This window comes from Protopterus annectens, chromosome 6.part0, assembly GCF_019279795.1.
Source record: "Protopterus annectens isolate FY-2018-M chromosome 6.part0, PAN1.0, whole genome shotgun sequence".
Lineage (NCBI taxonomy): Eukaryota > Metazoa > Chordata > Ceratodontiformes > Protopteridae > Protopterus > Protopterus annectens.
The window spans coordinates 873,740,846-873,765,395 of NC_056737.1; the positions used below are offsets into that span (position 1 = coordinate 873,740,846).

Below are 24,550 nucleotides of genomic sequence, written 5' to 3' on the forward strand. Positions count from 1 at the left end.
AGGGTACTAGAAGTTTATCACCCAGAGAGTTAAGTTCAGCATGTCTAGCAGTGGATGGATGAGAGGTCCCTTCTGTTGTTTGAGTAGGTCCACCTTGGGAGGTAACTTGTGGTGACTGCCTTTAGCAAGTGATTGTAGAAGGGGGAACCAATGCTGCCTTGGCCAGTAGGGAGTCACCAGCAAGATTGTTGTCACATCTCTCCTGACCTTCAGGAGGACTTTCTGAAAAAGGGAAGGGTGGAAAGCCATACAGAAACCATCCCTTCCATGAGATGAAGGCGTCCACTCTCCAAGCTAGTGGAGAGTGGCGTTTGGTACAGAATTTTGTCAGTTGTCTGTTCAGGGGGTAGGCAAACAGATGTACTTAAGGGGTACCCCATCGGTGGACAATGTCTAGGAAAACTTCCCTGTGTAACACCCACTCATGATGTAGAGAGAATGATATGCTTAGACCATCTGACTGCTGGTTGTCCCAGGAAGGGATGTATGTTGCCTGTACTGATAAGCTGATCTGAGAGGCTAATTCCCAAATTTGCATTGCGAGCCTGCACAGGAGGTAGGACCTGGTCCCCCATTTGCTGATGTACCACATGACAGTAGTGTTGTCTGTGAAGATTAGCAGTGGGTCTGGATGAAGGATAGGGAGGAAAGGCCTTCAGGGCTAACAGAACCGCTGTGTCGTCATTTCCCTGACATTGATTTGCTTCCTTAGGAGGGATGCCTGCCAAGGTGCTTGTACCTTGAGTGCCTTCATAGTAGCCCCCCAGCCCAGATCCGATGCATTTGTGTGCATATGTTGAGCTGATGTGGCTGTAAGGACAGGAAGTCCTGGATTCCTTTCAATTTGTCGTACCCACCACCTTAGTTCCATTTGTACACAAGGAAGGGTATTTGGAAGTCTAAAGGATGCCTGTGCTGGGACCATACATTCTTTAAATACCACTGTTTCCCTCATGTGCAGCCCTGGCTAGGGGAAGCATGGTGATGGCGGCTGCTATAAAACCCAGGAGACACATGAACCGTCTTGCTGACAGCTGGTCTGTGTGGAGGAGGTACTGGAATTGGTTTGTTAGGGAGATTACTTTTTCTTGAGGTAAAAATGGCTTCATTAGGTCTGTCCGAATCCTACAACCCAGGAAGACCTTGCCTTGTTCTGGGAATAGGATGACTTGGGGAAGTTCAGAGTGAAACCTAGTCGCTGAAGCAGGGACAGAGAACTGGAGATGCTTTTTGAGGATCTCTTCCTGTTCTGCTAGAAGCAGAATATTGTCTAGGTATGCATAGATCTGTATGCCCTTGATCCTGCAGAAGGCTATGGTGGGAGCTAGGCATTTGGTGAAAACCTTTGGTGCAGTGGACAAACCAAAGGACAAGGCAGTAAATTGAAAACAAGTGCAGGACTCGACAAACAGTAAGTATTTCCTGTGGTCTGTGCGTACGGGGATGTTGAGAAAAGTATGCTTCAGGTCCAAAGTGGCAATGAAGGCTTGTGGTGGCAGTAGTGCAAGCAGGGTCTGTAGAGCTAGCATTCTGAAAGAGGGAACTTTCAGAGAAAGATTTAGGATGGATAAGCCAGGATTGGTCTCCATGGCCCATCCTTTTCTGGAACTAGCAAAAGTCTGTTGAAGAAACCTTTTTGTTCTTGCCGTAATGGGACAAGTTCTATGGTGTCTTGTGCCGGTAGATCTTAGATAATGTGTGGAATTAGGTGGAGCTGATTTTTGGGTGGGAAAAGGATACCCTGAGGGGTGGGTCTTTTCTGCCAGGATAGGAAATATCAGTTTCCCCACTACCGCCAGCACCCAGTTGTCCCAGCTGATTTCTTTCCAAAGGGCCAGACAGTGAGAGAGAGAGAGAGAGATAGGGGGGAGTAAGGCAAGGCAGTTGTGCACTGCTGCCATTTCTGTACTGAAAGGACCATCTTTGGGCTGGTTGAGAAGAGGTAGTCCTTAAAGAAGGTAGTCTCCTAGTCCCTTTCCTATGCCTAGAAGGGGCCCTTTCTGGCACAGGATGTCTTAGCAGGATAATTTCTGTAGAACTTGGGTATGGGAGAGACAAGCAGGTGTTTTAATGTCCTGCAGCTCTTTGCTTTTCTCCTGCAGATTTTTAAAAAGCTCTGCAGATTGCTTTCCAAACAGGAGGTTATTGTCAATAGGGGAATCTAGTATTTTTGACTTAAAATCTTCTGGCAGAGATTAGAGCCTAAACCAGGAGTATCTAAGCAGAACTGATGCAGTTGCAGCTGATCTAGCAGGGGTCTCTGCTGCATCATAACTGCATCTGATAGAGTGCCTGGCCACCTGGGATGCTATGGATAGCTTAGATGCTACTTCAGTTTTGTTAGGGTAATCAGGCAGGGAGCTGATCATCATACATGCTTGGGAAACCAAGTCCAAGGAAAAGTTAAACATAAGAGTTTGGAAGTTAATAACTCTGAAGGCCAAGGTAGAGGAGATATAAGTATTCTTGCCCAGCCTATCTACAAATTTACTGTATCAGAAGGTAAAAGAGATGAGGAAAGGAGCAATCTAGACATTATCTGGGCCACAGCTATGATAGCAGGGTCTGCCAAGGGGGGCCATACAAGGAATTTGGGGGCCTCAGGCACTTTAAAGAAATGGTCTGGTCTCTTTGGAGCAGATGGCAGGGTGTCAGGGATCTTTGAGCATGAAGCAAATGCGTCAAGGCATGCAAGATCACCAGGGGAATGGTAGATGGGGAGGGTGATTCAACCTGCAGAAATGCAAAGCATCTTTGAGTTTCTGACATTTGGTAAAAAATCCATTTGAAGTACTATTTCATCTTAGTGATGGTTTCACCAAATGTAATGTCCTCTGGAAGACGGTTTCCAACAGAATCCTCACCTGGATAACAATATTCCAGGGGTGAGACTCCTCTGAGCAAGATGAGGGGGCCTCTTCTTCCTGGGGAGTAGGAAGGAGTGAGGTAGCAGAAGTAGGCCTTGGACTGAGCAAAGGAATAGAGGGGGTTGAGGCTGGTGTAGGCCTTAGTGCCATGAAGGCCTGCATCAGGGAAAGAGTAGAGGACTACCAGTCTGGTTGACTTCCAGGTAGGGTAGATAAATGCTTAATTTCCTGTCTTCTGTTAGGAGTAGTAGTTTTAGGAAACTGTGTAGGCCTGGAGTCTAGGGTCTTAGCAACTGAAGGAACCTTGGACTCGTGAGATCCAGAAGGGTATCCAGTAGAACCTGGTTCCCCCTCAACATCAAGAACAGCAGTCATCTGAGTTATCGCCGTGGATATGTTGGCCGGCGCTTCGAGTACGGTTACCTTGAAGGAGGCTATAGAAACAGACTGCTCTAATGGGCATCCCTCAACCCCTATATCGGCGGTTGGCAGGGCATCAGACGAAAGGCAGTCGTGGGTAGGCTGTGAAACTTTGGCCTTTTTCTTTGACGGTTCTATCAGTTCTGCGAATTCCAGATCTACCCTAAGGACTAGTTTCTTAAGCCTTTGATTCTCTGTGTAAAGAGTAAGGGCAGCCAAACAGCTTCTAAGAGTTTTAGAAACAAAGAATTGGCATATGGCACAGTAAGTATGGTCGTGTTCCCAGCCTAGACAGAAGAATTAATGGTAGAGTCTTTATACAGAATTTGATGTCCACATCAACATTTACCTTTCTTAGTTGACATTGGCTAAAGTAAAACACAGCTAACAAAACTTTGAAGCAATAATATCAGTAAGAAATTCCCAATGGGGTACTTCGCTTTGGACATATTGATAAAGAGGAGTGATGCGATTGATGTCACGTTCGACTGCGGCAGAAAAGTTCTAAGGTCTGTGTGTGCAGACATCATATTTAAGGCCCCTAGTTTATGGCCCTATGTGTGACGTTCCATGCGCCAACAGCAACCGTGCTGAAAACTTTTGTATGGGAGCCGACGTTTGGGTCAACTGAGGCAGAGAATCCCACAGTATGAATACTGCAACATGACAATAGGAGTACATGCTGTGATGTATAATGTATGCAAAAGAAAAACATGTTTTTTTTTTCTTTTCTGTACGTTTGCCTGTCTTAAGTGATAATTTAATAAAGGTTTTAAAAAGTGAAGCTCAGTCAACATACTACATCAACCCTCCCTCAAACTGAAGAGGCCAGTAAGTCTTGAATAGAAACCTTGTCCCTTTTCCTGTTCTTGTACTGGTTGAATAGCCCCCATGTTCATGAGGGTCACAGTACTTGTTTCTGGGCCTCTGCCCACTGACTTGGGGGCAGGTCTGACCATCCGTTTGGGATTGGCAACATGTGTAAATGAAATCTGTATCCCTGGGATACTATATTTAAAACCCATTTGTCCTGAGTTATAAGTTGCATGTTTCTTGCAATGAAGTGCCAGTTTCCCCCCCCAAAGGGGTGGCTAAAAGGTAAGTGCCTGGTAAGTGTAAAGGGAAGTCATTGAGACTGTTTACCATAGGGAGGTGCCTTGTTGTTTCCAGATTTGGAGGAGGAGGCACCCACATTGTTTTGTTCTAAAAGTCCCTTGTGACTGAAACCTGGAACCTTTGGAATGTCTGGGTTTGACTTGAGTGGCTCTCTAAGGAACTGGTAAGGACCAGTTCTTAGTAGACCAGTGCCTACTAAATCTTGGAGGTTGCACTTGTAAAATCTTTCACAGTTTGCATAGATTTAGCTTTATCTTCCATCTTTTTTAAAACTTCAGCCTTATTACCAAAGAGACGGTCCTGTTGCAAAGGAGCATCCAACAATTTTGCTTTAACATGATCAGGCAGAGTTTGCTCTGAGCCAAGCATGCCTTCTTTGCACAGACCCAGTTACAGCAGCCCTGCAAGAGGCCTCCAAAGAATCAAAACCACATTGCAAAGTATGTTTTTCAACCTGTTCAGCTGAATGCGATAAATCCTGTAAATCTTTATTTCCACACAGTCAGAAATTATCATTTTCTGTTTAAGCAGTCCCATGATATGCTGATGACATTTAAGCATATGAAATTGAAAGCCTAAAGCCCTGATTGGCAAGGTTGCATAAGCGTAAACCCTCTTACCCCATCTATCCAGCACCCTGGAATCTCTACCAGAAGGGGTAGGAGTTTTAGCAGTACAGGCCTTAATGCCCGTGGGACCCTGAGAAATGGCTTCAGGATCTGCAATATGATTTTTGAAAAGGAATTTGTGGGAGTCAGGAACCCTGCAGTATCTGTCTGGCTTACAAGGAGCCGGAGGCAGAGAATCAGAAGCCATACTAGATTCTGAAAAAACAATCAATGTCTAGAACAGGAGGTATAGCCAAAGGCCTATGCTGAGGAAGAAGAAAATCCCCCAAGTCTCTCTTTAAATTCAGAGAAATCCTGACTTTCCCAGTGGAAATGTTCCCTTAAGGTATGCAAAGTTTCCCCAAAAGAAAAATCTTCAGGGAGAGAAGCAGAAGGAATGGAATCTTCTGCATCAGAGTCCTCATAAGTAGGTATAGACAAATCCTGTTCATTAGAAGAGTCAGAAGAAATAGAATCCTGCTCAGAAGATTCATAATCAATGTCTTGCCTAGGCCTCTTAGAAGTGGGGGGGGGGGGCTACCCCTGATCAGAGTAATTAAATCTTCAGCCATTTTGACCATTTGTTTTTTAGGCATATGGGCCTGCACATGTGGCCCAGGCGTTGTTTTTTTAGATTTAGATTTTGGCGTTAGTTTTGAAGATGGTGTTGGTCTAATATATAAAATCTGTAGGCCTGAAAACACCCTCAGAAGCCAGTGCCTGCACAGCGGCTCCGGACCCATCTAAGGTAGAGACATCTGCAGGTTCCATAATTGAAGCATCTCGCGGCATACCGGACTACGAATGGGTCTCAGTAGAGGCCTGTGAATCAGAAGTAGTGGGTATCAGGGGCTGCAAAAGCTCCTGAGTACCGGCGAACTGGCTACTGGCTTAGAAGCGTAGTCAGTTTTGGACCTAGATGGCCTCCCTCTTTCTTTGCGTTTTTTTTAGGTATTCTGGTAGTTGGATTGCTAACAGACGACATTTCTGGATATTTAAAGCGTGAGCCAAAATATTTTGAGGCAAAAATATACAGATGTTTAATAGTGTGTTGATTAAATTTAGCACAAAACCGACAGCAAGGTATATTGTGGTCAGGGCCTAGGCAAGGAATACACTACGAATGAAAATCCTTATGAGGTATTTGCTTCCCACAAATAATGCAATTATTAACTTTTACTGACTTCGGTAAGGAGCAAGAAAAAGTTTCCCCAATGGGGTACTTAGCTTTTTAGTTGAAGACTTCGGTTCTGGAACTCGAAAATGAAAATTTCAGGAGTCAGCCGACCGGCACATGCGAACTACTTCTGCTTCGGGCACCACGCGGCAAGAAAGACTGATGTAATGGCGTCGGCTGCATGTTTTATACCACTGATGACCTGACGTCATGGAGGAAGGGACAGCAACCGATGCAGGACCCAAGACTTTGTTAATCAGGCCGACTGAGGGTAACCTGCCAGCAGACTACCCAAATGTAATGACTGCAACAGTGAAACACTATGAACATCTGGAAACTGAAAGGGTGGTAGTTTGGGAACCACTGCGAAAGAATTAGCCATTGCAGAATTCACATGTGCAGCTTTGCAAGGGCCACTATCGGGATTGAAGCTGCCATGGATCCTAGGCCTGAACAATCTACCTTGCTGAAACTTTTGTTTGACACAGTATCACCCGGAGCCTCAATCACTGGAGTCTGTGGGTTGGGAGCAACACTAGACAGGACCGGGCGTTTAACACTGCTCCAATGAATTCTACCAACTGTGTATGAGTAAGGTTTGATTTCTCCCAGTGTACTGTTACACCCAAAGTTTTTGCCAGAGAGAGAGAGAGTGTATTGCAGGGCTGTCGCCAGCAGACACTTGGTGGGGGTGGTGAGGAGCCAGTCTAAATATGGAAACACTCTGAATCCTTGTAGTCTTAAATGAGCTGTGACCACTGCCATACACTTCGTGAACACTCTGGGGGCTGTAGAGAGACCTGAATGGCAGGGCACAAAACTGATAGTGACTGGCTCCCAGCCAAAAGCGAAGCAGACTCCTGGAGCGTTTGTCCAATTTGATGTGGTAATACGCATCCCTGAGATTTAGCAAGCACATCCAATCACCTTCGCTTAAAAAAGGGAGAATGGACTGAACCATGACCATTCAGCATTTGGTTTGGGTGACAGACTTGTTCAAGCTGCTGAGTTCCAGAATGGGTCTCCAGTCCCCAGTCTTTTTTGGCATCAACAATCTTGAGTAGAATCCAGATCTGCATTGGTCTGAAGGGACTGGTTGGATGACTTTGAGACAGCTTTATTTCTGAAGCTGCATCTTCCCTTTGACTGGGTGGAACGTCAGGAAGCTTTTTTGGAAGTTTTGGTTGACAAGAAAGGGGAAAGGTGTAACCTCTAGTGATTATACTCTGCACCCAATGAGTGCCAAGGAAGTTTGGTGCAGAGAAAAAATGACCCCCAACTGCTTCCAGAGGTAAGCAATCTGGCTGCTTCGTCAGGAGTGCTGGTAAGGCTGCCCAGAGAAGGAATCCATGGAGCAGTGGTTACGAGGAGATCTCTGCATCTGTAGGGACATCTTCCGGAATTGTTATCCCCTCTGCCCCTGGGTGTATCACCATGTGCGACACGGAAAGGACTTGGAGAATTTTTGGTGCCACATTTTTCCACCCCTCTGATTCCTGGAAAATGAACATTAAAGATTGGAAAACCATAGGCCTACGGCAGACAGGTTCTTACCATCTTGCCTGCATCTGGCTAGCGTGTCAGTTGATTTGGAGCCAAAAACGGACAAAGCTTCCATGGGAGCATTCAAAAAGGAAGACGAAGGGATCCGCGAGGTCACAAATGCGCACTCGGGCATAAAATCTCATGACAATGCCTAAACCGGACGCTCTATCCGCCACTTCGATTGCATGTGACAGCAACCTCATGGACGAGTTGAAAACAGATTCCAGGGTTGTGAGCTATGAGGCAACTTTGTCCCTTACCGCGTCACACACCTGTCCTGTGAGTGTTCCAGAGAGTTCAGAGATAAAGTCCCTCTGGAGCCTCGTAAAATGTGCCAAGTAGCTCAGAGATCGTATGGCAAAGGTTGCTGATGCATAAATTCGCTTCACAAGTCTGTCCACCGCCCGGGACTCTGTTGGGCTGGTGGACAGCAGGACTCTCCTCAGCCAAGCCCTTTTTTGTGTCTGCTGCCGCCACCACCACAGCATTGACTCGTAACCCTCTGGGACCAATGCAGGTTATCCTCGGGCAGTGAAAGAATGTCAGATCTTTAAGGGATTGCCTCAATGAAATCAGGGTTCTTCCAAGCAAGCTGCACAATGAGCTAGGTCGGCAGGTGGGGTCACCCAAGAGTAGATGGCCGGCAGTGAAAAGCATGCAGGAACACGGACTCCTCAGATGAAAGGATTGGAAGGATTCCAGTCACCTCTCTTTCAGCATTTCAAAGAGGTCTCCAAAGGAGACATCAGGAGGTTACTGTGGGAACCCCTTCACCATCATCATAATCCGTGCCTTCCCTTACAGACCCCTCGGGTGAGTCTACGTGCTTCTTCTTGCACTATCTCTTTTGAAGGGGCTCCTCAGTGGGACCTCTGAGGAGGACTCGGAAGAGTGGATGCCCTGCAGCTTCTCTGCCTGGTGCCCCGGGGAGGTGGTCTGTGGAAGTTGTAGCTTAAGGGGGCGAGAACTGGGGTTCAGACGACTGCGTGCCTCCAGAAGCAAGAGCCCTCTCCATGGCACGGAAAGCAGGTTCGCCGAAAGAGGGATGGAAGCCCAGAAACAGGAGAGACAACCTCGGGACCGGGGTTCACACTATGTTGGCAGACAGGTCTTAGAAGGTGTGGGTATCCCTCTGGCTGACAACAGCTGGTCCACAAGACGCACCACATTGAGTTCCAACAGGCTCCTGGTGGATCTAGTGAATACTCCAGAAGGGGAGTCAGGTGGATCAATGAACGAGCTATACATCTGACCCAGGAACGATCGATGGAGAGTATGGGGTCTGTGGTGAAAGGTCTGCCGGCACCGATGTCTCAAGTTTCGAGACCGGGATTAAAGGGGTCAAATCCAGTTTAGTTGAAAACGCTCAGTGCCGAAGGGGCACTGAGCCGAAGCAGGGGGTTCCAATGTCATATGAGAGGTAGGAATCAAAGGCATGCATTGAGACAGAGTGATCACAGGTGCCGAAGTCGTAGCAGATGTGATGAGGTCCATCGTCGGTGCCAGAAAAAGAATCAGAGTCGAAGCTGGCGCCAATATCGTAAGTTTCGAAGTGCTCGCAGCTGACAAGGATGGTGCAGACGAGGCCGATTTATGCTCAAAAGGACAACTTTGGAACTTTTCATTTCACAGGCTTACCCTGATCACCAGAGGGTGAGGAGGGAACACAGCGGGCCCTCTTTTTGCCCAAGTAGGAGGGGTTGAGACCTCCATCGCAGAAACGGCCTCTGAAAAGGGAGACTTAAGTAACCCTTTCAGTATCAATTTATTCTTGCCCTCAGAGTGCATTGACTAAAACTTTGGCAATGCCACAGGGAGGTTGCACTGAAAGATGGGGCAGCCCCAAACAATACACACAATCATTGTGAGAGTCACTATTAGGTAACTTGCCATTACACGAAGTACAATGCTTAAACCCTGAAGTACCTTTCTTATCCGACATTCTGAGAGCAAGAGAGACAACAGGCTAGCACTTCAAAAACAAAATTGAAACAAGTCTGTTTTAGCAGTTCAGATAAGAGTTCAAAATCACACAGATTATAGATGTACATATAACAGAAACTTACTACTGAAAAGCACTAAGGTTAGGAAGGAAAAAAATACAAACTATGGTATTGGAGGAATACTGCAAGGGTAAGGAGAGAGGGCCGTACCAACAATGCTACTTGAAAATTTACCAACAGGTAGAGAAAGGAAGAAAAAAAGAGTATCTAACTGTAATTTAACACAAGAAAGACATATGCTCAATAAAAGAAGAAATCTGAGTTTTTCACACAAAATATCAAAAAAGTTTTCACTTACCAGAGAGCTTGGCTGAAACGAGGCTTTACGGCTACGTGGCAAATGAGATCTGAGGTATCAAGGAGCAGGGCCATTCTGGGTAGAACTTTAGCTCAAGAGTTTTTTGGCTGGCATGAGCTTGGAATTAGGCTGACTCGGTTCAGAGGGCTAAGAACCGAACCCATCAGTGATGAATTGAAAGAACATAAAGAACATCAGATTAACTGTTAGACTTGGAACAGAGGGCTGGTGCCCAAAAATCTACAGAATACCTGGGAGAAGGGCCCATGCTTGGGACCCACACCACATGCTGGCTAATGGCAGATTCCTACGATTGGTGACAAGCTGAAAACATAAAAATCTGGGTTAAGCCTGGTGCAAAATAATGGCACCCCGCCAAACTTTTAAGGTGCTTCAAAAATGGACAGCATTGCAGAAACAGATGCAGAACTAGGAGCTTACAAAATGCCACAATCATCAGGTTGGTGGAAGACTAACAAGGTCTCAATGGCTTCAGACACCCTTGTCCATTTCTCTGAAAACCAATTTTCTGAACTTACCAATCCTGAAATGGTGTACGGCTTTAAGAATTTTAGACACACCCCCAAGCCACCACCCTGGAAAGACAGGAACAGGTACTGTCGTCTTAAAGTAAGGGACTTCTGCTGCTCCAAGATGATCAAAGTCGCAACACTACTACATGGGGGCTATTAAAAGTGCATTATAGGGGGTGGATCCTCCCCCAAATGTGACAATGAATGTGAAATTGGCTGATGGGACAGCTGTCAATCACAGGCAAAGTTTTTTGATGCTTTCAATTGAAAAAAAAAAAAGACAGCCTCAGAAATTCTTCCAAGAATACACTCAAAGGAATGTTGTACAATGCTCAGACCAACAGTTAACAAGACATTAGAAAGTAATTTTCTGAAAATACTTAACCCTCTAAAATTCACCTAGGTGAGAAAGATTTACTAATGACAACTGTGAAGAGGCAGCAGAAAAACAGCTTGTGCAAGTTACTTTCCTGTCTTTCCCCCCAAATTGCAAACATTCCAATACTGGAGCCTGTCTGGCAAGCTCTGAGAAAATCAAAAGCTGTGGATGTCAGTTCAAATGGAATGGCATCCCACCAAGGGCTACTACTAAATGATACTGCAGAAATGTAACGAAAATCCATTATATCAGTTGCTCCAAGGCATACAATATGGAGGGATAAGCTGCAACTCGTACAAATGAAGCCATTCTCAGAATGCTTTAACACTTTCATCTTATCAGCACAAAGCACACCACTGGACGTGATCTGCTTCACTCTTTTACCAACCAGACCACTAGCAATAACCAAGTCTAGTTTATTAGACATTTCTGCTAAAATAGCTCACATCTTGTAACAAAGGACTGTAGGGTAAGCCTGAGTTTTTCAGAAAAATGTTGCTGGTATTCTTTAACATTTGTGCAGCCTCAAAATGTGGGAAAGTAGGAGCAATTTTAAGTACATTACTTTTGCGCAACAAAACAAACACGACTGCAAGCAGTAACAAAAGAAGCACAAACCTGATATTTATCAACCCAAACTATGTACTCAGCAGGGTCAATTGATGTTCCCTTGCCAAAGCCTTCAATCTCTGTGACAGATTCAGCCAAAAGTTTGGCCAGAGTGACTCTCATTTCTTTCTCCACCAGTGTTAGCCATTCATTGATTTTGGGATGATCAGTGATCGATACAGGTGTTTTGTAGATTACCTAAAGGGGAGGAAAAAAGTTATGATTCACAGAAAAACGTGTTTGTTTATTCATTCGTACTGAACAGAAGTCCCTTTTCCAATCAGTAAGGATTATTAAAGGTCAAGTGTCCAAATGTTTTGGAGGGTAAAAGACACTGTTTGGCCACTGCATGCTTTTTGAGTAGTCAGTTTGTAGAGTTGTTTCACAATTCTGGAACTGAACAGAAAACCTGTACAGAAGAGAGCCTTCCTACTAAAAGTTTCATGGGCTTTTGTGGATCTGTGGATAATGTGGCCAATTAACTTTTTGGGACTGCTGTGGCAAGAATTTTTGACACATTTCAACTGATTTTATGGACTTCTGCAGTACTATGTTAGCAGCCACTACAGCTTGAACTTGAGTCTCAGCCTCAAATATTATGCAACGGCATCACAAGTGACCACATTCTTTTACCAGATGAGAGATATGTCATCTCTGTGGACATTGGGGCTGCTATTCTGGATTCTCCTGAATTTTGGGACCTTGCTGCTGCATACAAGCTGTAATGCCTGTTAAAGTTACTGCAGCCTTGGCACATGCTAAATAACCTATACTGGGCTCTTTTCACTTGGAATGTACATGACGCACAGCAACTCCATGGCTACTTGCTACACTGAAATAACTAGCATTGTAACAGTGTACATAAACTTGTAAGCAAGAATGAAAAACTACACGGCACTACTTGTTACTTAAATTGTTACATCTCTGCCATTTCTGTAAAAAAAAACTGCATTAGCTCAGGAAAGACTTACATTGTAAATATTAACTTCATATTACTTGTGCAACTCAATCTAGCTTTAAATCACTACTTTCATTCAGTTTCTGTTCTGTTACGACGTGGCAACACAACTAAGAGCCACTATAAACAAACTCCATTAGTTAAATGGATGGTCAATATACCCTTCTTTGAGTTGCAACTCATGTTACAAAGAAAACATAAGCACTAAGGTAATTTACAGCTGGCCTGCAACCAGAAGTAATGCTACACAACATTTAAAGCAAAAATATGTACCATGACATTATATGAAACAGCCGAAAAGGACCATTAAATGAATATTTTGTAACAGTATTAAAGCTCTTACACAACACACGACATGCATGGAAGAAGTTTAAGGTAAAAGCTGCAAAAGATGGTGTACACTGAGAATACAGTAGGAGTTTGGTACTGCTAGAGCAGGTAAACTTTGATTAGGCAAAACAGAAAACAAACAAGCAGCAGTGGTATAGATCTTTACTTCATATCTTGGTAACATTTACATCTGCAGCTTTTTTCAGGATGGTCCCAGAGAAATAGTCTAAATGCAATGTACTACTTAGAAGTGCTACTTAAATCATTTGGAAAGAATCTTGGAAGCAGCAGAGATTTTTTTTGATAAAGCTCTCTCTTAGCTTGGCTGTATTATTTCTACCTGAACCAGCTCAAAACTAAACATTTTCATGAGACCAGTCCACTCACCTTGTTACCAAATGTAAGTTAAGATAGCAAAAATTAAGTAAAAGGCTTCATCTGTATTACTTTATAAATTGGGGAATTACATTTCAAAACGGACCACTTAAGGACATTTCCTTTAGAGTGCACTGCTGTGTCTTGCAAAGACTACTGAATGAACCCTGTCCAAGTATATTTCCTGACACAATATCATAAATAAAAGGGGGAATAACCACAAGAATAATTTCACACATTGATTAAAAAACATTCTACCAACATATTCAACTAACTTTCAGTGGCACAACTATTTGTGTGAGTGGGAAAGATGCTACTATCTGGGAATGCCATGCTATCCCAGCAGATAATCAAGAAAGGCAGTAAGAAAAGAAAGCACTCCGTTTATATGCTGTATGAGTTGAGAGAGTGAGCCTGTGCCTGAGAGCATAACATCGTCAACACAAGTGTGCAATGGCTTAATACCAATGTGAGCATGCAGGAACATCAGAGCACATGCGCAAGTGAGACAGCACCAGTCAATTCTAAATAAAATTTGGATACTCATCCAGTCATCTACATTTAAAGGAAGATGGGTTGCACTGCTTGAAATTGCAGGGCAAGTTTATTTCAGAGGTTTGGGAGGCAACGGTTTATAAATCTCTAATCCACAGTATTCTACCCGTTAGAAAAATATGTAATCCATGGTTCTAGTACTGGTGAAGATATCGGACATGGAGAAACAATGTCAATGACAACTGGGTCTCTAGGGGTACAGTAAGGCAAGTCAGATCTATCCTCAAAAGTGTATAATACAGAGTAAAAGGATAGTAGTTCTGTATGCTCTTAATAGATCAGTGACTTTAGACCTGTGAATTTTGCAGTTAGGAACTGTTGGGGAGTTTCTGTTCGATCCATATAATGAGATATATCCCAAAGGGGGCTTTGTAATCTATTAATGGCCTGATCAATGGAGAGTGCAAGGAAGAGAACATCTCTTTAGACTTTGATGATATTCTGACCTAAATACATATGCAGTATGATAAGGGGTGGCGGTCTACCAAAAATTATGCTACTACACTTTTTAGCACTTAAGTTCCAGCCCACTTTTAGTACCCCAAGAGTTTGCTGCAGAAAATTCATTCTGGAGATTTGGAAAGTCACAGCTTGACTTAAAAACAATGCCCAGTTTGTAGTCTGCAAAGTTGTTAGCCAGAGGTTGTGGCTCTCTCTCTTTGGCAATTAAGTAAATACCAAAAAGGAGAGTTCACTGCACTGAACCACGAGTGACATTACTGGTCACTCTCATACTTTCTGATGAGGCACCTGTAACTTGCACTATGTGGTTTCTGTCTTTCAGTTTGCTATCCATCGTTCCCGGAGTCAATTTTAAAAGCATGTTGCTCTTGTAGGAAGACATCATAGGGAGCAGTATCAAAGGCAATAGCCATATCAAGAGCAATGTATGTCACATGCACTGCATGGCCAATATCCAGATCCTCCATAACCGTTTCAAAGAAATCTACCAGATTAAATAGAAACTGCACTAGCTGGAAGCAGTCCTCACCCTGGAAGATGCTGACATTTGTGCAGTCACTGAGATCAGGTATAAAGCTGCAGAGAGCACACCAGCTACACCAAGCTGCATTTTATTCCACACTTTCAAAGCACAAACTGAAAATGTGAGAACTAAAGGAGGTGCCACATCCATGCTCACAGAAGATAAATACACCTCGAGATTGATTAAACAGCACTATTCCCTTGAATTACTTCAGGTGAAATCAACTCTAAGTAAAACCTCTCTTCAGGTCATTGCCAGATACAGGAGCCCCTCCATAATCAGAACAGCCACCCAACCTACCTGGATATACTTCAGTCAATCAAGATACAAACACCCGTCCATAGACTGGGTAAACTATGTGTTCCAACTCACTTGTCCAAAGGTTCCTGGACTCTATTCCAATGCTCTGGACCAGCTGGTTGACAAATCCACATGAGGCTCAAACATCCTGGACCGGGTGCTCACCAACATGGGGGACAACTGCACCACCCCCAGTATGTGGCCTTCCATGGAGAGAGCTGACCACAAATCAGTCTCCCTAAAGCTAAAACGTAACACCCCACCCCCCACCGGCAACAACTAGACTGAAAAGCTTCTCCAAGGCCAATTACAATCTCTTACATGACAGCATAAACAGCTTCACAGCCCCTCCACCCACTGATGGAACAGATAGCTATGCTGAGTTATACACCAAAGCTTTACACAAGCACCTGTACAACTGTATTGACTCTGCCATACCTGACAGAACCAAAGCAAGATCTACAAGGAAAAACAAACCTGACTGGTGGACAACTGCAATTAATAGGCTACACAATAAGAGAAAAATTGCTATCTAGAGCAGGAAGGAAAGTACAGTTTTGTACCTACCATAAATGTAGATGTTCGAGGATCCACATTGCTGCAGTCATAACCTGTGGGTAGTACGCTGTCCTCGGTCGGCCCGAATACCAAAGAGTTAGGCTGGCGTCGGTCATGGGCGCCCGGAGCTGACGTCAGTACGTAGTAGTACTTAAGCGCATGACCGACGCCATATCCTCAGTCTTTCTTGCCCCAGATGTCTGAAGGCCTTAAAAAAAGGAAAGGCCAGAGCCACAAATGAGAAAACAGAACAACAACAACAACGACGACAACGACGACAACGACGACAACAACGACAACGACAACAACGACAACGACAACGACAACGACAACGACAACAACGACAACGACAACAACAACAACAAACCATAGAGGGGAAGGAGGGAGGGAAAATAGGACTGCAGCAATGTGGATCCTCAAACATCTACATTTATGGTAGGTACAAAACTGTACTATGTTCTTCGTCTCACATTGCTGCAGTCATAACCTGTGGGTAGAATCCCAAAGCAAAGGAAAAGGGAGGCTGGCAAACTAAAAAGCATTAGGGGCTGCTAACATGCCCTGTAAGACTGCAGTGGCAAACCCAGCCCTGGACTTGGAGTAAAGAGGGAGATGGTAATGCTTAGTAAAAGTGTGAACTGAACTCCAAGTAGCTGCTTCCAAAATATCCTTAGTAGCTACACCCTCAACAGCAGTAGATGTGGCAGTAGCCCTAGTGGAATGAGGTCTAATCCCAGCAGGAACATTCTTCCCATGATGAGAATAACAAAAAGCAATACAATTACCAATCAACTTTGAAATAGTCTGCTTTGAAACAGCTTTCCCTTGTGAACTCAAAGCAAAAGAAACAAACAACTGTTGAGTCTGTCTGAACTCCTTAGTTCTGCTCAAATAGTAACGTAACTGCCTGTGTATATCCAAAGAATGCAAGATTTTTTCCCCCTTATTTTGGGGATCAGCATAAAAGGTAGGCAAATGGATAGACTGGTTCAAAGCCACATTAGAAATCACTTTTGGCATAAAAGTAGGGTTAGTACGCAAAGAAACTCTATCCTTATGGAATATCAGAAAGGGTTCAACTGCCATGAGAGCCTGCAATTCAGATACCCTTCTAGCAGAAGTAATGGCCAACAAAAGGCAGTCTTCCAAGACAAAACTTCAATTCAGACGTAGCTGCAGGTTCAAAAGGAGGCAAAGTAAGCTTCTCCAACACAAAATTGAGATCCCAGGAAGGAGTAGGTGCTCTACGTGGGGTCTTATATTTTTGCCCCTCTAAGAAATTGCTTAAACAAAGGGTGAGAAAATAAAGGAGGGTCACAATCATAGTGAGCAGAAATGGCTGCAGCATGAACCTTCACAGAGGAAAATGACAAACCCTTGTCTAGTAATTCAGTAAGGTACTGCAGTGTAAAACTCAAATTAGGTACCGAGACATCAAAGTCCTTTGTTGTGCTCCAAAGAAAAAATCTCCTCCATTTATCCGCATAAACTTTTCTAGTGCTGGGCCGCCTGGCTTCCAAAATGACATCTAAAACCTGTTGAGGAAGCTGAGAACACACAGGCTCTAAAACAGAATGCGCCAGGCCGTTAGATGCAGGGACTGCACCCTGACATTGAGCAAATGACTGCTTGACTGGGACAACAAGTGAGGAAGCTGTGGCAAAGGCCAAGGAGGCTCCTGAATTAAACTCCTCAGCAGAGGATACCAGTGCTGTCGTGGCCAATCTGGTGCTATTAAAATCATGCAAGGCTTGTCCTGCCTGACTTTCAAGAGTACCTTGGTAAGGAGAGGCAGAGGAGGAAAAGCATAGACGTGAAGGTTGTTCCAACTGAAAGATAGAGCATCCACTTTCCAAGCTTTTGGGTGAAACATCTTTGTGCAAAATTTTGGTAGTTGGAAATTTAGAGGAGAAGCGAACAGATCTATGTCTGGAGTTCTCCAAGCCACTGTCAACTGTTGGAATACCTGAGGATCCAATTTCCACTCGTGGGGGTCCACAATTTGTCTGCTCAATACATCTGCTAGGGAGTTCTGTGCTCCTGGCAGAAACCGTGCTTGAAGAGTGATGTGCAAACTCAGAGCAGTCTCCCACAATATCATAGCCTGTCTGCAAAGAGGGTAAGAATGGGTTCCCCCTGCTTGTTGATGTACCACATGACTATAGTGTTGTCTGTTCGTATCAACACCTGTCCTGGTTGAAGTAGGCCCTTGAAAGCAATCAGGGCAAACTGGACTGCTAACACCTCCTTCATGTTGATATGCAAATGCTGTAGTCTGGGAGGCCACGTGTCTTGAATCCATTTCCCATTGAAGTGTGCTCCCCAAGCCAGGTCTGAGGCATCCGTCGTTATGGTCCGACTCGCCTCTGGTCGGGTCACAGACAGTCCCTTGTTTAGGTGACATTCCTGTGCCCACCACAAGAATTCCTTCTGGATGCAAGGTATTATCTGAATGACAGTGTCCAAATCGTGGCAGTGTTGAGTCCATACACTTTTGAGATACCATTGTAGCTTCCTCATATGCAATTTGGCATTGGGAAGTATCAGAATGCAAGAAGCCATGAACCCCAAGGCTTGAAGGACTGTCCTTGCAGTCAGCCTGGACAGTACTGATAATTGCTGGAAGTATAGGTGAAGAGTTCTTTGTTTGTCGGGGTCAGAAAAGCCATCTGAGAGGCTGTATTCAGTCTCACACCCAGAAAGCACATGTCCTGAGAGGGTACTAGACTGGACTTTGTTTCGTTCACAGAATACCCTAGGCACCTTAAAACTGCCATTACATACTGTAGATGTTGAAGTAACTTGTCTTTGTCTTGAGCAAGAATAAGGCAATCGTCCAGATAAGGATAAATTTGTATTCCCCTCAGTCTTAAGAAAGCTATTACAAGAGCCAGAACCTTTGTGAACACCCTGGGCACAGTAGATAAGCCAAAGGGCAATGCAGAGAACTGATAATGAGAAGTACCAGCCCGAAAACGCAGGAATCTCCTGCAGCTGGGACTGATAGGAATGACTAGGTATGTATTGAGAATGGACAAATCCAGAATTGGCCTCCAAGAGTTTCCTTTCTTTGGCACTAGGAATAGACGAGAATAAAACCCTAGGCCTTCTTCTGACGGAGGTACCACCTGGATTGCCCCCATCTGTAAAAGCAAAGAAATTTGTTCCTGAGCCCCCAGCCTTTGCTGAGGAGGTACATCTGGCATGCCCTTGAAAGGAGGAAAAGTGTGAAAATAAAACTTGTAGCCTTGATTTATTATGTCCAACACCCATTTGTCCTGGGTGACCAAATGCCAATTTTGTTTGAAAAGTGCCAACTTTCCTCCTAGAGGAGCTGCCAGAAAAGAAGGATCTGGCAGCTGAAGATACAGGTCATTGGGTCTGTTTACGAAAAGGCTGACCCCTGCCCTCACCAGAAGATTGTGCAGGAGAACTCCAAGTCCTAGGTCTGAAAGAACCCTGAGCATGAGCCCTGCCCCTACCACGTCTAGACCTGCCCTTAGACTGAAAATCTGAAGAAGGGTAAGACCATCCTCTTGCAGGCCAATTCCTGCTAAACTTAGGGGGTTGCACTTGCAAAAATTCCTTAACTGTCTGCATAGACTTGGCATTGTCTTCCATCTTTTTCAAAACTGACTCCACAGGGGAACCAAAAAGAACTTCAGATTGAAGAGGAGCATCCAAAATCCGAGCTTCAACATGCTCTGACAAATTTTGATCCTTAAGCCAGGCATGTCTACGAATAACTGAACCAGTAGCAGCCACCCTGGATGAAGCCTGAAGGGCATCGAAGCCACACTGCAAGGAATGTTTACCAACTTGATCTGAAGCATTAACCAAGTCCTGCAATTCCTTACACTCTATACCCTCAGATAAAGCATCTACCTTAGATTTCAATTGACCTAACAGAAAGTTCTGATACTTCAGCATATGAAATTGGCAATTTAAAGCCCTCATAGCTAACGTAGAAGAGGTGTACACTTTTTTACCCCACCTATCCAACGCTCTAGAATCTTTATCCAAAGGAACTGGATTCTTAACCACAGAAGCCCTGACACCCTTAGGCCCATGAATAATAGTTTCCGGATCAGCTCTAGGACTCTTATACAAATATTTATGTGCCTCTGGAACTCTGTAATACCTGTCTGGCTTGACAGGGGCAGGGGGTAAAGAATCAGGATTAAGGGAAGCTTCAGAAAAAACATCCTGAACAACATCTAAAACAGAGGGAATAGCCAAAGGTCTATGTTGTGGCAAAAACAAAAATTCCCTAAGCCTCTTACGAGAATCTGAAAAATCCTGACCTTTCCACTTGAAATGCTCCCTCATGGAATGCAAGGTTTCAGAAAAGGAAAAATCCTCTGGAGGTGAAGCAGAAGGACAGGAATCCTCTGCATCCGAATCTGAATAGGGAGGAAAATCTTGAATATCCTCAGCTGAGGACTCAGAGTAATCTGAGGAATGCTCCATTCCCTCTAAATCTGTCTCCACCCTAGGCCTCTTCTCTGGAGGGGGCATAGAACCCCTGATCAAAGTAATCAAATCCTCTGCCATTTTCAACATATGTTTTTTAGGAACAGAGCCCGAAGAACTAGGGTTATGGCCCGTACCAGAAAGACCAGGTCTAGCCTTAGCAGGGCCTTTAGTGACTGAAGTAGAAGGCCTAATAACCTTTTGTAAGGATGGAACCACAGAAACTTGAGAAGCACTCTCGGCCTGGCCTAACTCCTGAGAGGCCAACTCCTGTAAAAGTAAAGGTTCCCCTTGGGATTCAACCGAGACCTCGGCTGGATCCACAGATTCAACCGTAGATTCCATAGAACCGGCGTCCGCAACGGACGACTCATCCGGTTTAGACCTTAAAGATTTATCTTTTCGCTTTTTTGCGGTAGCGGGCGTCGGAGGATCCGACGGCATGTTGTAGTTACACCGCTTACCGAAAACAAGCCTAGCACAGTCTAATCTGCGTTTAATGGTGCGCTTAGTAAATCTAGCGCAAAAGCGACACCCGACTACGTCGTGCTCAGGCCCCAAGCAAGGAATACAGAGAGAATGATAGTCCCTATGAGGTATCTGTTTCCCACAAGAAATACAATTATTAACTTTCTGACATCCGGATTAACTGAGGCAAGAAAAGACAAAAATTTTCCCCAAAGGGGTACTTAGCCCAACTTGGTCTTCGGTCTGAAACTCGAAAATTGAAAATTTCAGAACGCCAAACGGCACTTGCAAACGCTGCTTCTGCTTCGGACCACGCGGCAAGAACGACTGAGGATATGGCGTCGGTCATGCGCTTAAGTACTACTACGTACTGACGTCAGCTCCGGGCGCCCATGACCGACGCCGACCGAAGACAGCGGACTACCCACAGGTTATGACTGCAGCAATGTGAGACGAAGAACATCGGTGTCAAAACTGGAAACGCTCCCTGCTCAACTTAAACAAGCAAATGAGACTCCTAGTGAAGTTCTGCAAAGTTAACTACAAATCCAAATTAGATTCCCTAGCCAAGGATAACCACAACACATTCTTTAGTTACATATGTAACCTCAAAGGTAAGGCCCAGATTTGTGCTGAACTCTCAGTTAATGGTACTATACAAATAGGACCTTTGGCTATAGAAAAACTGCTGGCTGACAGGTTCAGTGAAAACTTCACTCCCCTGCCCTCACCTCATACATCCCAAAGCATCCCTAACACTTGTCCTCCGCCTAGTAACTCTGAAGAGCAAGCCTTATATGCCCTCTCCAAGGCAAAAAAGTACAGTTTTGTACCTACCATAAATGTAGATGTTCGGCAGTCATTACAATTGGGTTATCCTGCCATCAGGCGGTCCTGCAGTCGGCCTGAGTTCCAAAGTCTTGGTCCGGCGTCGGTTGGGGTCGCTTCTTCCCTGACGTCAGTGCGCCAGGGGTATACAAGATGCATCCGACACCATTTTCTTCAATTTTTCTTGCCCCAGATGTCAGGTGCCCCCAAGTAGGTAGGCAATATATATTGCTAATAAAATATATATATATATGTATATATTTATATTTATACATATATATATATATGTATAAAATAAACAATACCTTCAGTTACAAGCAAATACACCACAAAGGTTGTATAGGATAGAAAGGTATAGATACGACCAGTCAGGACAGAGGGGATGGAGGGAGGGTAACCTGGACTGCAGCAGTGTGAACACTAACATCTACATTTATGGTAGGTACAAAACTGTACTATGTTCATCGTGTTACACTGCTGCAGTCATTACACTTGGGTAGAATCCCAAAGCTAAGGTTGGGTGGCTGGTCTACAAAGAGTTAGGATTGGCTATGAGGCCCTGCAGAACTGCAGTGGCAAGTCCTGCTCTGGATTTAGAGTAAAGAGGCAAGTGGTAATGCTTGGTAAAGGTGTGCACTGAACTCCAAGTTGCAGCCTCCAAAATTTCCTTGGTTGGTACTCCGAGAAAGGCTGTTGAAGTGGCTGTTGCCCTGGTAGAATGTGGCCTAATGTTATTGGGGACTGATTTTCCATGCTGTGTGTAACAGTAACGAATACAGTGTCCTATCCATTTGGAAATAGTCTGTTTTGAGATAGCCTTGCCTTGTGATCCTGCAGTATATGCTACAAACAGTTGCTCAGTTTTCCTGAAAGTTTTTGTTTTGTCCAAGTAGAAGCGTAGCTGTCTGTGTATGTCCAAAGAGTGCAAAAGTTTCTCCCCTTTATTCTGGAGGTTTGGATAAAAAAGCTGGCAAATGGATGGTCTGGTTAACAGCCACACCGGATACCACCTTTGGCATAAAGGTAGGGTTTGTCCTTAAAGAAACCCTGTCCTGATGAAAAATTATAAAAGGTTCCACTGCCATTAATGCCTGTAGCTCTGAGACTCTTCGTGCTGAAGTTACTGCCAGGAGCAGAGCTGTTTTCCATGATAAAAATTTTAGATCGGTTGTATTGGCTGGCTCAAAAGGTAGCAGGGTCAGTTTTTCCAAAACAAAATTGAGGTCCCAAGTTGGTGTTGGTGCTCTCCGGGGCGGTCTTATGTTTTTTGCCACTCTGAGGTACTGCTTTAGCAAGGGATGAGAGAATAAAGGAGGATCCGTGTTGTAATGTGCTGAAATGGCAGAGGCATGGATCTTAATTGATGAGAAGGATAGGCCTTTGTCCAGCATCTCAGTTAAGTATTGTAAAATCTGAGGAATGTTTGGGACAAGAGGGTCAAGGCTTTGAGCCTGGTTCCAGGCACAGAATCTCTTCCATTTTTCTGAGTAAGATTTCCTGGTGCTAGGCCTCCTGGCCTTCAAATGACATCCATAACAGCTTTAGAAAGAGGTGTTGCCTGTTTGGCTAATGAATCTGCCATGCAGCCAGGTTTAGGGCCTTGAGCTGACACAGTGCAGGATCTGATTGCTTTGTTGAGTCAGAAGGTGTGAAAGCTGAGGCAAAATCCATGGGTGGGCCTTGAGCCAAGTTCTTTAAGACTGGGCACCAGTGCTGTCATGGCCAGTCTGGAGCAATCAGGATCACCTGTGGTTTTTCGTCTGGCTTTTAGGAGCACTTTGAAAGGAGAGGCAGTGGTGGGAAGGCATAAACTTTTAGGCTTTTCCAGCTGAATGAAAGAGCATCCACTTTCCATGCTTGTGTGTGGTAAGTCCTTGTGCAGAATTTTTGTAGTTGGCAATTCAGTGGGGAGGCAAAAATATCTATGTCTGGACATACCCATTTTTGCGTTACCATGCTGAAGATTTGTGGATTAAATTTCCATTCGTGAGGGTCCATGATATTTCTGCTTAGATCGTCTGCCAGAGTATTTTTCTTTCCTGGCAGGAATTGTGCTTGCAGATGAACTTGATAAGTTAGAGCTGTGTTCCACAAGGTCACGGCTTGCCTGCATAGGGGATAAGAATGAGTGCCCCCTTACTTATGTACCACATTACTGTGGTGTTGTCTGTCTTCAATAGTAATTGTCCTGGATGCAGAAGGTCCTTGAAAGCTGTTAGAGCATTTTGAACAGCCAACATCTCTTTTTGATTGATGTGAAGATGCATTTGGTCTGCGGTCCACTTGCCCTGAATACATTTTCATGCCATGTGTGCTCCCCAGGCGTAGTCCAAAGCATCTGTTGTTAAGTCTGCCTGGCTGTGGGTAGAGTCAAAGGCTGACCGTTGTTGAGGTGACATGCCTGTGCCCACCATCGAAACTCCTGTTGTAGGCGGGGAATTATTGGTATTACTGCTTCTAAACTGTGAGCGTGTGGAGTCCAAACACTTTTTAGGTACCATTGTCATTTCCTCATATGCAGTCTGGCATATGGAATTAGTAGTATACAGGATGCCATGAATCCCAGGGCCTGCAGAATTTTTCTTGCAGGGAGATGGAACTTTTTTGCCAGTAATTGAAAATATTGAGTCAGTTATCCTTGTTTGTCTGGCATGAGATGAGCCATCTGGGCCATTGTATTTAAGCTGGCACCCAGGAATATTATCTGTTGTGAGGGCACTAGTTTTGACTTCTTTTCATTTACTGTGTACCCTAGAGAAATTAGCAACCTTTTTTACAAATGCCAGATGATGCTTTAGAAGAATGTCCTTTCGTTCTGCTTGAAAGAGTCGGTCGTCCAGGTATGGATATATTTGAATTCCTTTTTGTCTGCAAAATGCAATTACTGGTGCCAGGCACTTTGTAAAGACCTTGGGCGCAGTAGATAAGCCAAAGGGCAGTGCAGAGAATTGGTAGTGCATTGTACCAGCTTTGAATCTGAGGTATCTTCTGCAATCTTGTCTGATAGGGACATGCAGGTATGCCTCTGAGGTCCAGAGTAACAAGCCAAGCCTTTTTGCCCAGCATGGGAAGAAGCTGCTGTAGTGTCAACATTTTGAATTTCGGAACCTCCAGGCAAGTATTTAGAGTTGAAAGGTCCAGTATGGGTCTCCAGGCTTTGTCCTT

At 44.5% G+C, this 24,550-nt stretch overlaps 1 protein-coding gene across 1 annotated transcript in view; it reads right to left on the reverse strand.

Moving 5' to 3' along the window:
* The window catches only part of DYNC1H1 (dynein cytoplasmic 1 heavy chain 1), a 3,754,902-nt gene that overhangs the window by 2,226,305 nt on the left and 1,504,047 nt on the right, over positions 1–24,550 (reverse strand). The window contains exon 36 of the mRNA XM_044073590.1: positions 11,565–11,753. Within this exon, the coding sequence (XP_043929525.1) occupies positions 11,565–11,753 (189 nt within the window). The remainder of the gene's footprint in view (positions 1–11,564; positions 11,754–24,550) is intronic.